Source organism: Condylura cristata, unplaced genomic scaffold (genome assembly GCF_000260355.1).
Source record: "Condylura cristata isolate star-nosed mole 26May11 unplaced genomic scaffold, ConCri1.0 scaffold00022, whole genome shotgun sequence".
Taxonomy (NCBI): domain Eukaryota; kingdom Metazoa; phylum Chordata; class Mammalia; order Eulipotyphla; family Talpidae; genus Condylura; species Condylura cristata.
This window is the reverse complement of record NW_004567123.1, coordinates 5953356-5973189: the sequence shown is the minus strand read 5'-3', so window position 1 is coordinate 5973189 and position 19834 is coordinate 5953356. Positions and strand designations below refer to the sequence as shown.

General features: G+C 41.0%; 2 protein-coding genes across 8 annotated transcripts in view; one reads left to right on the top strand and one right to left on the bottom strand.

Annotated features, from left to right (window-relative positions):
* ZNF133 (zinc finger protein 133) overlaps positions 1-12071 on the top strand; it is a 19856-nt gene extending 7785 nt beyond the window's left edge. Inside the window, exons 2-5 of one of the 3 annotated variants that reach the window (XM_012728474.1) lie at positions 2294-2368; positions 5399-5525; positions 5914-6009; positions 10137-12071. In XM_012728474.1, coding sequence (XP_012583928.1) covers positions 2294-2368; positions 5399-5525; positions 5914-6009; positions 10137-11884 — 2046 coding nt within the window. In that variant the 3' untranslated portion in view covers positions 11885-12071. The remainder of the gene's footprint in view (positions 1-2293; positions 2369-5398; positions 5526-5913; positions 6010-10136) is intronic. The other 2 variants (XM_012728475.1, XM_012728476.1) reach the window with 2 other exon arrangements.
* A 2809-nt stretch (positions 12072-14880) lies between these two features.
* Positions 14881-19834, bottom strand: part of DZANK1 (double zinc ribbon and ankyrin repeat domains 1) — a 59044-nt gene continuing 54090 nt past the window's right edge. For all 5 annotated transcript variants that reach the window (XM_004686934.2, XM_012728077.1, XM_012728079.1 and 2 more), the window contains 2 exons: positions 15603-15677; positions 14881-15183 (listed from right to left, as the gene is read on the bottom strand). In XM_004686934.2, the coding sequence (XP_004686991.1) occupies positions 15060-15183; positions 15603-15677 (199 nt within the window). In that variant the 3' untranslated portion in view covers positions 14881-15059. The remainder of the gene's footprint in view (positions 15184-15602; positions 15678-19834) is intronic.

Genomic DNA, 19834 nt, shown 5'->3' with positions numbered 1-19834 from the left:
TGTTGTCTTGCTTTCAGTGATTTTAAAATTTTTTTGGCTGTGCATCTTTTGTGATGCTTTTCAGTCAACTTTCAATTGCTGTTAGTACCTCTCCTCTATTTTATGTGTAATTGTTCTCTCCCGAGCTGGTTCTGTATTCCCATGTGGCTTGATGTAGGGGGTATGGGAGAAGGCTCACTGACTTAGAGTTTCATGTTTTCTTTTTCAAATAGGGAATTTATTTACAGGTAACTTGAAATTAGGATGCCCTCTGGTTATGCTGCAAGGATGGCAGCATACTTGGTAGCTAGCAATCTTCTCTTACCTGATTGGACTCAAACTCTCACCTTGATTTCTCCACTGTAAACAATAACTGAAATCTCTGCACAACTTATCCAGCTGTGTTTGTCCACTGCTTTATTGTCTTCTGTTAACATATTTCAGAACATTACTCCTTCTACCCAGGGGGGCCATATTCCAAGACCACCAGTGGATGCCTGAAACCATGGCTATTACTGAACCTGTTTTTCCCTACATATAAACATATCTATGATAAAGTTGAATTTATAAAATGGAACAGTAAGAGATGAAAATTAATGACTAATAAAAACAGAACATTTATAAAAATATATTGTGATGAAACTTGTGTGAATGTGCTGTCTCTGTATATAGTATTTTTGCATAATATTACAAAATATTTCAGTGGATTACAGAGACCGGGAAGTGAAACCATGAATAAGTGGGAGCTACTGTATTCCTTGAAAGATTCTAGGGGAAGCATATACAGATTTGAGGCTCCATCCTTTGTTGTTCCCACTTTGTTAGGATTTTCTTATATAGTTTTTAGGAAGTCTGGGAGCTATAAAAACTCTGGATCTGTTCTGGTATGCTACATGAACTGGGGGTGTCCTCATATGAAAACAGTTAAATACTGGTGCCATCACATAAATATGGGTCACAGTGTGCTCCCCCCCTTCCTTTAAAGATCATTTCCACTCCAGTTTCTGACCAATTCTGGTAGCATCGTCTTCACATATTTTTTATGTTTTTGATCAGAATTTTTAGATATTAGCAAAGGGCATACATCACTGTCAGAATCTGATGCTGCTGGGTTCTGATTTACTAATTCTTGTTCTTTTAAAAATAATTTTCTTCCATATTCTTTCCTGTTATTTTTTATTCCCCTACTTTCTTGAGTTGAAGACAAATGAAAGCAATGCATGTTTTTTTCTTAGCCCAAAACATTAGTAATTCAAGGCAGATGACACACTTCACATAGGTGTGCAAAGAGCACTGTTACATGTCGTTTGAGATTGTAAATTATACCTTTCGAGGCCAGTTTGGTGATACAATGATTAAACTCAATATTCTGCTCCATTAGCACTCATACAAAATATTGACAATCCTATTGGTGAGCAGTACCACAGTTTCACTGTCAATGGACAGAATAATACGGTTAAAAGAAATGGTGTGTTCATGGAGATAGTATGACATATATTAAAAAGAATAGAGTTAGGTCTGAGTACTAGTGTACAAATAAGTCAGAGAGCAATAAACTTGTTTTTATTTATGGGAAAATAAACATGTACATATACTGAAATATGAATAAAGAGATTAGGGTATAAATCAGAGAACTCTGAACAATTAACAGCAATTGCTGTGGAGAAAGGTGTGGGCATGGGGCAGAGTTCAGAAGTAAACTTTTTTCCTTTAGAATCTTCAGGCTGCTATGGATTCTTTAAAACACTAACAAAATATGTGTACATACAATGAAAGTGAGCCACAAAAGTAACTGTAGTTCCATGCTCTCGTATACATGATTTCTGAAATTTCCCTCCAATCAAATTCATCATGCCCTGCAGGGAGTAGGAACTTGGGTAGCCATCGCTCAGCCTTTTCTGTGGCCACAATCCCCTTGTCCCTGGTCCTTATCTGCAGTAAGCTACAAGCCTTGGAGCTTAAACTTATGTAAATCTTCCCTGGGAAAATCATTAAACCTTGGGGAACTTTCAAATCTTTGCACAATTACTGTTTTTTTATAGCTGCGTTTAGGGGCACCCACAACCCCAACCACTCTATTTTGCCATTTTGTGTCTCTTTTTATAGTTAATTGGACTTTCAGACTTTGAGAATGAACCTGCTGAAGTCTTGGCTCTTGGGACCTTTTCCTTGGAACCTGGTTTAGCACCAGCCTGTTAACACTCTGGTTGTACCACCCCTCTTCCCAATTGTGGTGTTGGAGAACAGGCCCTGCCTCACTCATGGGGACAGCATTTCCACCTGACACCTTCTCATTTCTGTTTTCCTCACCCAGATCTGCCTTCTGAGATACCCTTCTTTAGGGATGCCAGGAAAAATGGCCACAGGGTCCCGGAAAGCCAGGGTAATGGTGAGTGTTGCCTGCATTTCTACACAGCTGTCGCAGGATGGACACATTACCTTCTTTTGTTCTGTCTCCTTACCTGGCAGAGTCCAACTCTCTAGTTCTGGAACTGTGACTTCATCTTACCTAAAACCTGACCTGTTCAGCCCGTGACTTAGAAATTCACCAAGTTGTTAATTCTGAACAATGTGCAATTCTACAGGACAGGATAGAGTCTACTTTCCTTGGCTCAGCTTCAGTATTTGTGCAGGCATCTAGTGATGTCAAAGAGGATGATGAAGGGAAGCACTGGGAATCTCTCTCTCTCTACCTAGATAATAACTGTACTGGTAGAATCTCTCTAGTATAACTATTTTGGAATTCTGAAGTCTGGCCAAATGCTTGCAGCTTTCAGGGAAAGGCTTAAATCACAGTTTGGACTGTGATTTAGTGTAGTAACAGCACGAAAGTCCCAGACTCTGGTACTAGCACAAAGAGAATTATAGACTAAACAAATATAAAAAAGAGGGCCCAGAAATAAGTAATCATACGTATAGTCTGAATGACTTTCAACAAGAGTACCGAGACCGGCCCCTCCTTGGTGGCACAACAGGTTAAAGCACAGCACTGTGAGTCTATCTGCAGCCACTGCAGAAGAGTTTGATCCCCACCAAGAAGGTGACTCACATGGCACAGGCCTCTCCTGCCCCGCCTGCTGCTCCCCTCAGCAGTGTATTTCGGTAGATCCGCCTTTCACCTCCTTACTCTCTCTGGTGAATCCTTTCACTCTACCATACCGCTGGCCTGTACCCCCATTTTTGTATGTATAAATAAATAAATCTTTCTTTTTTTTTGTATTTTACATCATTGTTCATTTTTAAAAATAGTTTATTTTTCCATCATTTTATGTACTTTTCCATCTCAGCTGTAATCTTCTTTAAAAGAAAAGTACCAAGACCATTGAGTCTATTCAGTGGGTATTGTTGGGAAAATACATGCAAAAGAATGTACATAGACCCTGGCTTATGACCATATGTAGCAATTAACTCAAAGTGGACAAGCTAAAAGATCTATGACTCTTAGGGGAAAAACCATAGTATTTACTCTTAGAAAAAAACATAGGGGAAAACTTCATGAAGTTGGATTTAGTGGTAATTTCTTGGATATTATATCAAAGCTAATGCAGCAAAAGAAACAATAAATGGCACCTCATCAAAATGGAAAACTTTGTGTATCAAAGAGAGTATATTTGTAAGTCTTATCTGATAACTGATTTCCAGAATATGTTAAGAATTTTAACTCAGCAATAGCAGATACCCCCAATTGAAGAATGCACAGAGAATTTGAATAGATATTATTGCAAAGAAGATAATACAAATAGCAAACAAGTACATGAAAAGAACCTAACCATCACTTATCATTAGGAAAATGCAAATTAAAACTGTATGAGAAACTATACACATTAGGATGGCTGTTTTGTCTTTTTTTTTTTTTTTTTAAGGGAGAAAATGTTGCTGAGGATGCAGAGAAATTAGAGCCCCTTTGTATTGCCAGTCAGGATATAAAATGTGCCTCTGTGGAAAATAATCATTTACCTCTGTGGAAAATAATTCAGTGGTTCCTGAAAAAATTAAATGTGGAATACGATGTGATCTGGTGGTCCCAATTCTAGGTGTATCCTGAAGAGAGTCAACAGAGGTTTGTTTAAAAGTGTTAGTTACATTAACTAAAAGGTGGATACAAACCAAGTACTCATCAGTGCATGTGTGGTAAATATATACAGTCAAGTATGTTTTAGCCTTAAAGAAGACATTCTGAGTATATATACAACATGGATGAACCTTGAAGTTGTTCTAAATGAAATTGAGATGAAAGGACAAATATCGTATGATTCCACTTATCTACAACATGGGTTGGCCAAAAATATAGACAGAAAATAAGATGGTGGTTATTAGGGTTTGGAGAGGAGTAAGTTTTTAATGGCTACAGAGTTTCAGATGATTGCAACAATAACATGAGTGATTCTTCTTCGAGAGTGATTCTTACTGCTACTGGGCTGCACACTTGGATAAAAAGATTTAAACTTTGGTGATACATATTTTACCACTAAAAATAAAAGTTCTTCTATAAGTTGCTACTCTCTACCTATTCTGTATCTACCACTAGATGCCTTTTATTTCCCCCAGGTGGTCTTCTAGTCCATATTCTGGGCTTCCTGTCATCTCTGACTCATGGGCCGCTTCCTTACTCCCCACATGTCTTGTCTGGAATAGCTTGCACTGTCTTCCTTTGGCTCCTGCCCTTCATTCAGGACTCAGTTCCTGGTTCTTTCTCACAAAGCCTTTTCTGATGTCTGCTCCATTGTGCCCTCCATTTTTTAATGTTTTTTGGGAGATAAAGAGTGAAACAGCGAGGTGAGATGAATTTGCAAATTGGACAACCAGGAATGTCCACCCTGAGCATCAGTGTGGGGCTGAAAGTGTAATGTTGTCCGTATTTCACAAGTGAGAAAATCAAAGCATTGGCTGATGGTAGAGATGAGCCCTGCCTGATCCAGCAATGTGGTTCAAGTTTGTGCGTTCACTACTCCCTGCTGTGTCTCTTGGGTCTGAGAAGACCAACAGGCTGTGGCATTTAGGGAGAAAACTGAGTTGTACTTTATGTCTTTGTCATTACTGGATTGTATGTACTTAATGATTCTCAGATGCTTCCATACTAATATGATGAGTGTGTTCTTTTATACTTTACTGTTATTATATGTTGCTTGTTGTTCTTTCAACCTACATTTAAAGTTACCTGAACTTTAGGGACTCTGCTTTTTTCATATACCTCGATATGGTCTACCCCAGATTTTAAATGCGTAGAATAATTACAAGAGGTGGCTAAGTAGTGACAGGGCTTTACAAGTCGTAAAACATATGGTATCACCCACAGTCACAGTCAGAGGCTGGTTCTGGATTCTCACCAAGCTTCTCAGGGCAGCCTTTGCCCTGCTCTCACCCTGAGGTGTGGGCCAGGCTGGCTCCTAGGTGACCAGGGCTGTGTTTTATGTTACAGGCACACATGGCATTCAGAGATGTGGCTGTGGATTTCACCCAAGAGGAGTGGGTGCTGCTGAGCCCTGCTCAGAGGTCCCTGTATAAAGAGGTGATGCTGGAGAACTACAGCAACCTGTTGTCACTGGGTAAGCTGGGTATCTCTTGGGACTCGCATTCTTGGTGCTGGATATTTCACTAGGCTACATCTTGCTTTCTGACTCTGTGTGAGTGTGAGAGACAGACAGACAGACAGACAGACAGACAGACAGAGACAGAGAGGGAGAGTGATGGATACGTGCTGCATTTCTAACCTTTTTACCCCCTGGCTGGGGCTCTCCGTAAATGGGATTGGTGTTCAGTTACTCAGCATGGGATAACTTGCTCCCTTACCCATTCTTCCCTTCCACTGCTGAGGCTCATCATTTTCAGGTCTTTCTTACTCCTTTGAATAGTTCCCTACCCAGTTTTGCTTTGAGTTCTGGACTTGAGTCACAGTAACCTACAGTCACCTGGCTTTCTTTTTCCTCTGGGCAGGAATTCCATTTTCTAAACCCCAACTCATTACCCAACTGGAACAAGGGAATGAAACCTGGAGAGAGGAGAGAAAATGCCCACCTGCCACCTGTCCAGGTGAGTGAGGAGCACTATGCAAAAGGCACAGAGCTGTTGGCAGCTTATGAGGTGGAAGAGAGACAGAGAGAAAGAGGAGGCTTTGCTCAGGTGCTAGGGAGCAAAGCCATTCCCTGAGGTCCGCTTCCATCGCCTGGTGTAGTCTCCCTTCTAGACATCAGCCTCTCTCCCATGCAGGGATTTCCTAAAGAGCTCCTGTTTCCTTGCTCCACTAGGATGTTTTCTTCTTCCCATTGAGTTTGCCTCTTATCTCTCTCAGTTCTCTTCCACAGTCACTTTCTTCTTTCTTTTGTTAGCTATTCTTTTTTTTCTTTTGTTAACTATTCTTTTAAAAAATCAAGCAGGAATATGGGGAACAATTGACTAAAGCAAAAAGGCAAGCCAATCAGGAAATTGCAGTGGAGTTTTTAAAAACTGTAAGCTAAGAATTGTTTTGTTACATTTTAAATGGCTATGTAAGTATAAGATATCCTCAATTTTGCCTCTTAGCACCTCAAAGATTAAACTATTTACTCTCTAGCCCTTTACAAAAAGTTTCCTGATCTCTGCTTCAAAAAATTACAACACAGAGAGTTATAACTTATTCTGCTTATTCTAGGTACCACTTAATGTAAAATGTAAGAACACTGATTGCAGTGTCAGTTATCCCATCCCCACATCCTTTACTTTATAGCTGCCATTTTATTACACCCACATGGATTCCATACCCCCTAGTTCAATGTTAAAATATTTGTCTTAAAAACAAATATTTTTAATCAAGAGAAAAAATTTCTATACTCATCCAGATAATTTACTATCTTCTTTTTGTTTTAAACAAACTGGTATACAAGGTTGTCTTTTTTTTTTTTTAAGATTTATTTATTTATGTATACAAAACTGATGTACAGGCCAGAGGTGCAGGAGCAGTGAGAGGATTCACCAGACACAGAGTGGGGAGTAGAACAGGCAGATTGACAAAATGCACTACTGAGGGGAGCAGCAGGTATGTCAGGAGAGGTCTGCCATGCCGTCACCTCCCTGGCCAGGAATTGAACTCATGCTGCAGTGGTCTTGGATAGCTTCATAGTGCTGTGCTTTAACCTGTTGTACCACCAGGAAGGGCTCTCAATGACTTTTCAAACAAGGATCTTAGAAATTGAAGTGCTGCTGTTAAAAGTTGCCAGGAAAATATTCTATTTCTAGAGTTTATTTTGAGTAAAATAATTGTATATTTACATAATTTCCTAAGCTGACTGCAAATTATAATAGCTAGGCACATGTATTTCCCAATCTTAAACATTTCAAATGCATATTAGCTTACCTTATCTCTAAAATCAATATATGAGACTTGGAAGTTTATTTTTTTTAAAGATTTTTTTTGTTTATGCATATAAGAACTAGGGTGTAGGCCAGAGGTGTGGGGGGTGAGAGGCTTCACCAGAGACAGAGTGAGGAGCAGAACAGGCAGATCGACGAAGTACACTGCTGAGGGAAGCAGCGGGTGGGTCAGGAGAGGTCTGCTGGGCCATGTGGGTCAGCTCCCTGGCTGGGGATTGAACTCATGCTGCAGTGGCTGTGCTATGCTTTAGCACATTGCATCACCAGGGAGGGCCCTGGAAGTTTATATTTATTTAAACCTTATTTGAATTTTATATTATTAAGTAATCATGCTATTACAGTTATACTGTGATAGACCCAGAGGTAAAAAAGTCACATGTGTTTTACTCCAGGATTTACCATATTTTGAAACATTGATTCCCTCCTTTTGTACTTATATACTGGCTGTTAAGGTGTTACTTACATAGATTGGAAGTGCTGAATACCTCACATTCTTCCTTATAGCAATATGTAATAGCCAAGTTCCTCTAGCTTAACTAACAGCTAAACTTTTTCTTTAGAACTAAAGCTCCAGCTTTAGCAGGAAAGATTTCCTTCAGAAGCCAGCACATTAAAATCACTGGGAGTACTATTTTCATTTTATTTTAGATATTCTTGCGTTTTTAAATTTTGAATTTATATCAGTGTTCATTAGTCTTTATCAAGCCATTAGTACTGGAACACCTGTAGCATTAAAATATTTTAGAAACTATTTATTTAGTAAAAATTGTGTTAAATCTGCCTTCCGAATAAATACACCTAGAAATACACATCAGGCATATTTTATGACGAACTGAAAAGACTGACAATGGAGAACTGAAATTTTGTGTTTCTTCTGTCACTCCAAGTAAATGTTAAGACTCTACTGAAATTAAAATTTCTCTGAAGGAGCCACAGTTTAGTGTAAACAGAAGGGTGCCACTTTAAATGTAGGCACAGAAATAGGGGCTGTAGTAAGTATACATGTCAGAGGCTTTGCTTCCCATAACTACATCAAAATGACATCATGCTTGACAGAATAGAACTGCATTACCTTTATGACAGAACAGACTTGCATTACCTTGATTACTGAAAGACCTACTGTGATGTGAGTAGGCCACACAGACCACAGCCTCTGTGACCTAATGTGTCTGAGAGGAAGATGGCAGCATTCATTCTTTTCTCCCATCATAACCCAGAAAAAGAAAATGTCAACAGACTAAACCAAAAAACTTGTCCAGAATCCAGAGTTACTGTCTTTGAAATAGAAAGAGAAATAGGAAATTATTAGTTGTGGAAACTCAAACAACCTAGTTTAAACAAATAAATGAGAATTTAGTAAAAACTGTCTCAGAGACCACAAAGGCCTCGGAGAAAGCATGCCTTCTTGGTGTGGATTTCCAAAGACTGAGACTGGGGATAGATAAGAACAAAATCAGTGGATTCCTAGATCCTCACCAACGAGTAAGAAACCACAGTTTCTGCATTGAAAGGAATTGAGCTTATTATTATTATTATTTAAATATTTATTTATTCATACAGAACTGGGGTAAAGACCAGAGGTGCAGGGGTGGTGAGAGGCTTCACCAGAGACAGAGTGGGGAGCAGAACAGGCCGACTGAAGAAGTACACTGCTGAGGGGAGCAGCGGGGAGAGGCCTTCTACACCCTGTGGATCACCTCTGGGGCGGGGGATCACACTTGCAAGTGGCTGCAGTTTGCTTGCATTGCTGCACTTTAACCTGCTGCACCACCAGGGAGGCCCAGAATTGAGCTTATTTACTGGCCAGGCAGTGAACCACAACAGGGAAGTAATTCACTTAGTAGTTTGCTGAGAACAAAAAGTCAGGGATTTATAAGTGTGAGGAAAGGGTGATTATGCTAATTACAATTAGGATTTAAAAAATTAACATCCCACATAGGATGGAGTAATTCTGGAATGTTAATGTTGGGTTTTTAAAAGTTCAGACAAGAAACAATGTTATGAAGATCCAGTAAGATCTGTACCTGGTTTGTCAAATTACATAGTTATTTATTGCCTTCAGATGACTAGAACCGGTTGTGACTGGAGTAGTATATTTGATTTTGACAACCCCTACACAAGAGGTACTATAATAATTCTTTTCTTTTACACTGATTTATATACATTAATTATGGAAATTAACAGCTTGGATTAGTTGGGGGGCACCTGTTAGGCCTTCGCAGTCATTGGGTTTCCTAGATTGAGTTGTGTTGTCCATTGACGAAAGCCTATTGCCTTGAAGAAATTCTGGCACAATGTAGAAAGTGGGGAAACCAATTTAGGTTTCTCACACATGATCTCTCAATCTCAACTCTTTTACACTTTTTCCTACACTAACGCTTTTCCAGTTTGAATAACTGCTCTTTCCATCTATTCCTTTGTCCTCATAGGAAAACAGAGGAAGCCATAAAGACATTTTCCACATGATTATCTCACAAAGAAAATATTCATGGACATGGTTTATATCAGTGAGTGGTTGTGGGTTCAAAGGCAGTTATAGGGATGGGTGGAGAAAGACTGCTGGAAGGTCTGTTTATAGAACAGAAACTGCCTGTGGTACTTAATAGTCTGACCATTGAAACGGCCTAGGCGTGGGTCTTCTGGGTTGTAATAGAAGATATGGTAGACTGGAAAAGTAGATCCTATAAAGGAAGCCTTGATTGCCTGAGTCTTAAGGATTTTTAAGGGAATCCAGTCTTACCAGTAGACGAGGCAGAATTGTTCAGATTGCTACTGAGTCTCAGTTCTGACTTACACTTTTCTCTCTGCAGCAGAACCAAAGCCAGAACTCCACCTCTGTCCTTTCTGCCCTCCAGATTTCTCCAGTCAGAAGTTCAACATGCAGCATGTGCTTTGCAGCCACCCGCCCTGGTTCTTCACGTGTTTCTGCGCAGACAGTCATGTCCAGACAGGGGGTTCATGCCCAGGAGACCAGAAGCAGCAGCCATGTGTTTCTGATCAGAGTTCCTGGAGTGATAAGGCAGAGGGTGAAGAGAGAGAAGGTGCCATGCTTTTGTTTGAAAAGGCAAAGAAAAGGACTTTAGGAGCATTCTCCAGGCCACCCCAAAGGCAACCCATTAGCGCCAGGAATGGCATTGGAGGGGTGGAAATAGAGACAAGTGCAACTCAGACAGGGAACCCTGAGGACACGGACAAACTGCTTAAAAGGATAGAAGTCTTGGGATTTGGAACAGTCAATTGTGGAGAGTGTGGACTAGGCTTCAGCAAGATGACAAACTTGCTTAGTCACCAAAGGATACACTCTGGGGAGAAGCCTTACGTGTGTGGGGTATGCGAGAAGGGATTTAGTCTAAAGAAAAGCCTTGCCAGGCACCAGAAGGCACACTCGGGGGAGAAGCCTATTGTTTGCAGCGAGTGTGGACGAGGATTTAACCGGAAGTCAACCCTCATTATACACGAAAGGACACACTCAGGTGAAAAGCCCTATATGTGTAATGAGTGTGGACGAGGTTTTAGTCAGAAGTCAAACCTCATCATACACCAGAGGACACACTCAGGAGAGAAGCCCTATGTGTGCCGGGAGTGTGGGAAAGGCTTTAGCCAGAAGTCAGCTGTCGTTAGACACCAGAGGACGCACTTGGAGGAGAAGACCATCGTGTGCAATGATTGTGGACTAGGTTTCAGTGACCGGTCAAACCTCATCTCACACCAGAGGACACACTCTGGAGAGAAGCCTTATGCCTGCAAGGAGTGTGGACGATGCTTTAGGCAGAGGACAACACTTGTCAATCACCAGAGAACACACTCAAAGGAGAAACCTTACGTGTGTGGAGTATGTGGGCACAGCTTTAGCCAGAATTCAACCCTCATCTCACACAGGCGAACACACACTGGGGAGAAGCCTTATGTGTGTGGGGTGTGTGGGCGAGGCTTCAGCCTGAAGTCACACCTCAACAGACACCAGAACATACACTCAGGGGATAAGCCTATTGTGTGCAAGGACTGTGGGAGAGGCTTCAGCCAGCAATCAAATCTTATTAGACACCAGAGGACACACTCAGGGGAAAAGCCCATGGTATGTGAGGAGTGCGGGCGAGGTTTCAGCCAAAAGTCAAACCTCATTGCACACCAGAGGACACACTCAGGGGAAAAGCCGTATGTGTGCCGGGAATGTGGGCGAGGCTTCAGTCACCAGGCAGGGCTCATCAGGCACAAGAGGAAACACTTGAAGGAGAAGCCTTACATGTGCAAACAGTGTGGACTAGGCTTTAGCAATAAATCAGCTTTAATCACGCATAAACGGGTACACTCAGAAGTGAAGCCTTGTGTATGCAGAGAGTGTGGCCAAGGCTTTATCCAAAAGTCACACCTTGTCTTACATCAGATGACACACCAAGGGGAGAAAACTTATGTGTGCAAGACATGTGGGCAAGGCTTCAGCCAGAAGTCTCACCTCATCAGACACAGGAAGATGAAATCTGTTCATCACAGATCACCACTGCAACTAGACTCTGAGGCCTATTCAGAGCAGTCTTCTGACCCGTTACACTCTCTTTGAAAGTGAAGCTGGTCAAAAGGACTAAATTATCAGAATTTTTACATTTTCATAAAATGGAGTAAAAAGAAAAAGCATTCCATAAGGGGTCAAAGAACATTTGACTTGGTTTACTTTCTCCAGACTAAGTCTTCTCCATCTTTTGTGGCCTTTTGTTCTAATAAACTTTGCTTCTTTATAAATCTGTAAATTTGGCTGTGTATCTCATTCACTCATGTATCATTAGAAGGAAAGACGTGATACTGTTCTCTTGAATGCAAATCCATCATTGCATAAAAACTCAATTCCTTAGAAGACAGAACTGAATTACTTGTATATTTATTAGAAAGTCCACTTCTTTCTTTATGCACAAATTCTAGGAATTGTATTCAGGGATTTCAGGTAATGGTCTGCAACAGCAGAAGGCAAGAAGCAAGAGGCAGGGGAGTGTTGAGGAGAGACTCACTGGCCACTTCTTTCTCCCTTTCCAGTACTGCCCCAGAACCAGCTCTGCTCTTCTGAGCTCCCTCCTCCTTTCTTGACAAAAATCACCAGCTGCTTGTGGCATCTGGATTATAGGGTAAAAGAGTTAAACTGAGGCTTTTTACACCCTCTCACCATTAGCACCTGTGGTCTGACACAAGCACCGCTAATTGCTAATTATGGACGGCTGGGCCCAGAGAGCACAGGGCATGCACATATGTAAATGGAGACACCTGTGGTGAGGGTATATCAGGGTGGTGTCTCTCAGGCAGGACAGGGAAAGGAGACAGCCAGAAAATAGTGAGAAAACTATTCAGCATTAGAGACTATAAAAATCTACTGAAGACTCCAAAATTATATTTTCATCTGCAAGAACTGAAGATGAACCTATCCAGCCTAGGATGATTGCAAAACATGGTTTCTCCCTTCAAGGACAGAGGGCAGTCCAGCAGTTCATTGTATAATTACAGTCTGAAAATACCTGTGTCAGTCTAACATTTCAGGATCAAATGGAGAAGGAATTCACAGATAAAGAACCCTTTTTGTCCATGCCTTTGATGTAAATTTTCTGAAGCTATTATGAATGTATCTGAGTGACTGGAATGTTAGCAGAAACTAGGAGACTCCACTTAATTTTGGGAACTACAGAGACCGAAGTCTGAGGCACTTAAAAACAGGCAAGGGGAAAAGATATCTGGGGTGAGTTCTTGGTATTCCCTGAAGAAGAAAATTGAAGAAAAACAAATGTGATGTGTGGGACATCATCCAATAGGAGAAACTTACCTTCGTGGCCCCATATCCAGGGCAACTGAAGCCAGGGTCCTGGCTCGCAGTTATCGTAGTCTCTGTTACTATCCTCACTGCATGTAAATCAGAATGTGGGGATGGCTTAGCTACAGTGTCAGTTACTATCCTCAGAATTTGGAGATATCTGAGCTACAGTGTTACATAAAACAGGAGCTTCTGGCACCCTGTGAACAGCGATGACAATGAGTCACCCGGAAACCAACTACAGAGAACACAATTTTAGTAGAATTAATCTAAATTATGAAGGACTTAAAGGGTAAGTTTTGTTTTCTGCCCAATATCTTTATCATTTTGACAATTCAAACATTTTCAGAAAAAAAAACTTGTACTTTCTTTATCTTTATCATTTTGACAATTCAAACATTTTCAGAGAAAAAACATGTATTTTCAGAGAAAACGTCTAACTTGGCCCTGGCCGCTTTTTTCCTTGTAACTAGCAAAAGGTCAAGATTCCTGTTCTCCACTTAACTAGTAACCATGCACAACCTGAAAACCTCAAGAAAATGACCTCAAAAAAATTTAATGTGTATTTTACTCAATGGATACACTTTAAAAATGTATTATTTTGAAAAGTGAATGTGTGAGATAAACAGTGAGGAGCAACCTCCACGTCAGTGAGTGGAGCTCACAACCAACCCAAAAGTAGAAGGTGGAGCTTCCCTGGGGGCTGTTGGGAAAAGGGGTCAGAGCTGAGGACAGTGGCAATAAAGGTGCTGGAGCTTTTTGGTAAGATGCTGGTGAGGCAATGTGCCTGTGGAGAAGCAACCAGCCTGCCAAGTATTGCTTTAGATTTCATCTCTGCTGAGGGACGCTCTCTAGGGTAGAACAGACAGCATCTGGCCACGTGACAGCCTATAGATTCACTCTCTCCCTCTATTGCTATTTCTCTTCCTGAACCTGCTTTTGGGTCCTGTCCTGCATTTTTAAGTGTGCAAGTGAGGACCCCCCCAAGCAGGTCAACCTGGTCTGGTTCTGGAGTAGAGGGAAGATGGGCCAGGGTGAAGGTGGGTCAGCCCTCTGAGGAGCTGATCTTCTGGCTAGTGAAGGGAAAGCACTGACACTTTGTAAGCAGTCATTGTCATGGTCACCTGTGTGGGCCACTCTGGTAGTCCTGAGAGGACAGGGTTGAGCAGTATAAAAGTCCAGGGCAGGGAGAACTGTAAGGTTGAGATTTTATTAAACCTTTGAGAAAAGACCTTGGCTAAGTCAGTGGTTGGAAGAAAAACTGAGGAAATTAATCTAGGGACAACCTAGGAGACACAACCCACAGAGTGGCTATAGGACAGGTTAGGAGGGAGAATTTTCCCTACATAATTCTTCACATCTTTTAGTTTTGAACCATGTGTGATCATTATCTATTGAAAAATAAATAAAACATTATAAAGAAAATTCTTTTAAAGAGTAGCAAAAACATTAAAGAGCACATGTTAATTTCATCACCATACAGGACATACTGGAAATCCCCAGGTGAAATCAGTGGCTTACACTCTCAAAGAACTTTTTTAAAGGTTTATTTTTATTTACTTATGCACACAAGAACTGGGGTGTAGGCGAGAGATGTCAGGGGTGACAGGATTCACCACAGAGAGTGGGGAGCAGAACAGGCATATCTACTGAAATACACTGTTAAGAGGAACAGAGGGTGAGACAAGAGAGATCTGCTGCGCCATGTGGGTGAGCTCCCTGGCTGGAGATGGAACTCAGGCCACAGTGGCTGGTGATAGCTTGATAGTGCTGAGACTTTAATCCTTGTGCCACCAGGAAGGTCCATTCTCAGAGAATTTTAAAAATCTTATGTCAACCTCAATTTCCAAGCTTGTCTTAAAGACACTTTTCAAGAAAGAAATGAACAAGGAATGGGCAGAGCCTGACGGTTCCTTAAAATGAAGCCCCTTGGAAGCCCTCAGATCTAACAGTCATCCAAGCCCAACTTGGCAGCAAAAAGCGAGGTGATAAGGTCATCTCCGATGTTCAGAGCCAGGTCGTATGCTGTCTCACCTCTTGTGTTCTTCTTTTGGATGCTTGCATTGCACCTGCAAAGGAAACAGAGTGAACTCAAGACTCTGGCACTTTAACTTGAGGGCCTGGCTATTTCCTACCATGAAAACCAGTCTAGGAGCTTCCAGCCCCATTTCTCAAACCTGCCCTCAGGGGCTACCATGCCCCCAGGTCTCAAGAGTGGTTTTTCCCTGAGACCTTTTGACAGGCTGTGATTTCAGGTGTCCGATGGCCAATCCTGACCACTGGTTCCCATTGCAGCAAAGTCCCACAACCCAAGTGTGGTAAATGGAGCCAATGTTTTCATTGGGCTTTTAAAAACATTAAGGTCCGAGAAGCCATGGGTGGCTGGTGGATTAAAGTTTTCAGGAACCAGGTCCCTCTGAAATCAAAACAGGTCAGCAGGGGATCATTGTGATCCTCAGAAGTGTGGCCCAGCGGCTAGGGAACTTACCTCAGTAAAGCAGCAATGCACTCCCTTCCAGCCAGGCCAAGCAGAGTTGCTTCATGAAGAGCTGTATTTTGGAGCCTGTTAGGGGAAAAAATCATCTTGGATAAAATCTTAGCATCATCAAGATATTGGAGGGGGACAATGACCAAAGGGGCCTTAATTATGTCTGCTGCCCTATTTACTAATCCAGAAAAATCTTCGTCTCTCCTCCCTTGGAGGATTACTGTGATGTTGGTAAGCTTGATAATCAGTAGAAAGTGAAAAGTCTATATATACTCATTTTCGAAAGTGAGAAACCTCACAAAGACCTGGTCTGTAGTTGATTTAATAAATGTTAAATACCATTTTAGCAAATTTCCTGCCAGATTTTATGGAACATATGGAACATAGTCTCCACCTTGGCTTGGACCCATTGGGACACTCTCTATAGGATAATAATGATGGGGTGCCAAGATTCCTATTCTTGCTTAGGGAGTATATCCTTAATTTCCGTGAGTTTGGTTTGGCTAATAGAAAATAAATACCAATCTTTAAACCCAGAAGGCAAGTCTAAGCAGTCAGAGCATATTTTGCTGGATTCCAGACTGTCTTTACACTTGATCAATTTGATTTGACCCGGTGAAGGAGGTGTGGATGGCTACAATGGAGAATAGGTGGCATCTGCATTTTAGAACTCATGACTTATTGCTAACCATATGTGGCAGGAGTGATGGAAGGTGGGAGTCACAACTGGAGACAGAAATGTGATAAGCAATTAAAGGTCTGCATTCTCCCAGGCCCTGCTTCTCCCCTTCAAACCTCTGCATATGTACCTAGAGCCAAAAATGTGTCCAAATGAAGAAATATGGTGTGCTCTTCCCTGAAGGCCATAAATGGAGTCTCTGGTAAGAAGTAGTGCATTCATTGTCATGAGCAGAGGGAAGTCTTACACTCTATGACCTTCTGAGAGCAGCTTCATCTACACACAAAGCTCCTCAGTTGACAAACTCCACTTAGGTACACAGAAATTACCCTCATCTAGCCCATTTCAAACATGGATGGGCAAGTAAAGGTCACAGACATCTGAAAAAAACCTGCTGCATCTACTTGGATGGAGCTGGAAAAGATCATGTTTAGTGAGATAAGCCAGAAAGAGAAAGAAAAATACCAGATGGTTTCACTCATAGCAGGAGTATAATGGACCAGGCGAGAAAATAACAAAAATAATGAACAACCATATACCAGAGACATTTTGTGGGGGTGGAGTGGGGAATGGGATCAAAAACGGGGGGGGGGAGGAGAGAAATGCACGGGATTATGGTGATGGCACATGGGTGATTTGGTGATGGGAAACCCATGGGGATTACAATCGAGATGGAAAAAAAAATGTACAAAATGATGTAAAAATAAACTTTTGTAATAATAATAAAAAAAACCCCTGCTGCATCTAAGAGCTAAATTAAGACACCTGAACATAAGAGATTTAAAGCAAGACAAAATCATAATTGGTATCCTCAGAATGACTAAAGGCAATATTAGGCAAAAATATGAGGCTATGAAGAACAATCAGAACAAAAAGCAGCTCTTAATTAAAATATATTTGTTGAAATAAAAAGTATTCATAGGAGAGTTAAGAAAATCTAAAACAACAAGAAAAAGGGAGATGAAAAATATGGGGGAAAAAAAGTCATAAAAATCAAGTCAAGAGGCCCATTATGCAACTATTAGGAATTCTGGAAAGAGGCTTAAAAAAAAAAGGAGAGGAGAAAATGCCAGAGATACTAGAATAAATTTTCCTTAAGCTAAAGAAAAATATGACTTTTCAGACTGAAAAGGCCACATAGGTGAATGAAAAACAGCACATCGAAAACACTCTTGTGAAATTTCAGAACATCAGGATAAATGCTTCCAGAAAGAACAAACAACTATGTCATAAATGAACAAGACTGTGGTATAGAATTTTCATGGGCTTTGTGAGATATTAGAAATGAAGAAAGCAAAACTTTCTAAGACTCGAAGAAGTATTTTGAACACAGAAATTAATATGGAAGTATTATCAAGAGTAAAGACAGGTCCTCCCAAGTGGTCAACAGGTTAGGATGCAGCAATGCAAGCTGGCCACAACCACCTCAGTGCAAGTTCAGTCCCTGCCCCAGAGGTGAACACATAGCACAGCAGAACTCTCCTGTACTTCGTCAATCTGCCTGTTCTGCTCCCCAGAATCACTAAAGTGATTTTTAGATGTTTAAGGACTCAAAAGTTCTTTTCTACACACCCTTTCTGAAGAAGTTATCTAAGGTCACACTCTAGCTCAACCAAGAGTCAAAACGAAGAGGAAAATGTGAGCAAAAACTACAGGTGGATTCCAACCCAAGAAATTCCACAAAAGCCACTGTGCACAGGGCTGGGAAGCTGTCTGGCAAAATTAAGCAGGAAGTACCTTCCAAGAAGAGTGTCTGTAAGTGGAATGCCATGGAAACCCAATAGGCTTATGGATGTGAGGGATCATGCTGTACACACTAGAAAAAACAAAGGAAGAAGTTACAGGAAAGGGGACAAAGGAATAAGTTACAGGAAAGGGGCCTTCCTGGTGGCCTGTGGGTTAAGTCTCAGCACTGTCACCTCTGCACCCTAAGTTCCATTCCTGGCCAGGGAGCTGACCCACAGAGGGCACAGCAGACCTCTCCTGTCTCCTTGCTGCTCCCTTTATCCTATTCTGCTCCCCATTCCGTTTCTGGTGAATCCTCTCACACTCACCCCACTTCTGACCTACACTTCAGTTCTTCTACACATAAAAGGAAAATTACAAGTAATATATTAAAACATGTTATGACTGTATAAGTTATTTATGGCTTAGGAAAGAAAGTGAAATGTGACATGATTTTGAATAATTTATATATTGTGTGAGGAAAATCTTTTTGCATTTCTGGTAAGAAAACTCTACTTCGAGGGTCCTATGTAGTCACAGCCTTGTAAAAAAGTGAACCTGTAGTAAAAGAAGTTGTAAGATGAAAGGGGAAGGAGATGTAGAGGTAAAGGCAGAGAGCACTATCATGAATTTTATCCACTTACAACAAGGCAGCCAAAAGAATTCACTTAAAAGTGCGATGGTCAAAATATAAAAGTTTGATGTAGTTTTTTATATTTATCACAGTAAGTAATGAAAGAATGAACAGAGGTAATAGAATTATCAAAACTTCAAGGTGAAGATGGGGTTGGTGAGCCAAATCTATCATGGCAAGAATCAATAGCATGTCTAAGCCTGCTAAATCAGAAATTACCAGTTTAAGTGTATTATTTATGGTGGAGATACCACTGAATCTCAGGAGAGCTTCAAAATATTTAAATGTAGTTGTCCTTAGGGACAAGAACTAGGGATGAAGAAATGAGGGTAGAGAACTGCCAAGCTTCTCCACTGGATTTTATTTTTAAATCATATACACAACTTACTTTGATGAAGTTAAAAAGTTTTTTGGTGTATATGAATTGTTTTCTATAAATGTACACAGTTAAATATATTTCCTCCTGGATTAATCATAAATCATACAATTTCCCTTTGGACCAAAAATTATGAAGCTGGTAAATAAACCTCCCCAATACTGCTCTGTACCTAAAGCAAGTCTATTCTAGACTAATTCTGTGAATTTCTGGTTGTGGGTAGTCAGCAGGTTGGCAAGGAAGCTTTCCTAAATACACACTGCTTTAGCCTACCTGGTTCCATTTTCATGGAGCACTTACCATTCTCTGAAACTACTTATCATTTGCTTACTTGTTTATTGTCTGTCTCCTCCACTAAACTGTAAGCTCCATGAAGGAAGGGACTTTGTCTTCATCACTGCTTATCTCCATCACCTAGAATGGTGACTGGTACACAGTAGGTACTCAATAACCACTAGCAAAATGAATACATCAATGGAAAGAATAAACAATCAACTTAAGGGAAGGGATGTTCCCTCTAAGACGGAAACATATGGGCCTCCCTGGTGGCATAAGGGGCTAAGTCTCAGACTATAAAGCTATTTGGCAGCCACTGCAGCACAAGTTCAATTCCCGGCCAGTTTGCTGACTCACATGGCCTCACAGACCTCTCCTGTCTTGCTCACTACCTCGCCCAGCAGTGTATTTCCGTCAATCTGCCTGTTCTGCTCCCTACTCTATATCTGGTGAATCCTCTCACCGCCCCTGCACCTCTGGCCTCCACCCCAGATCTTGTATGCATAAATAAAATAAATTTTTAAAAGATTAAAACCTATGTG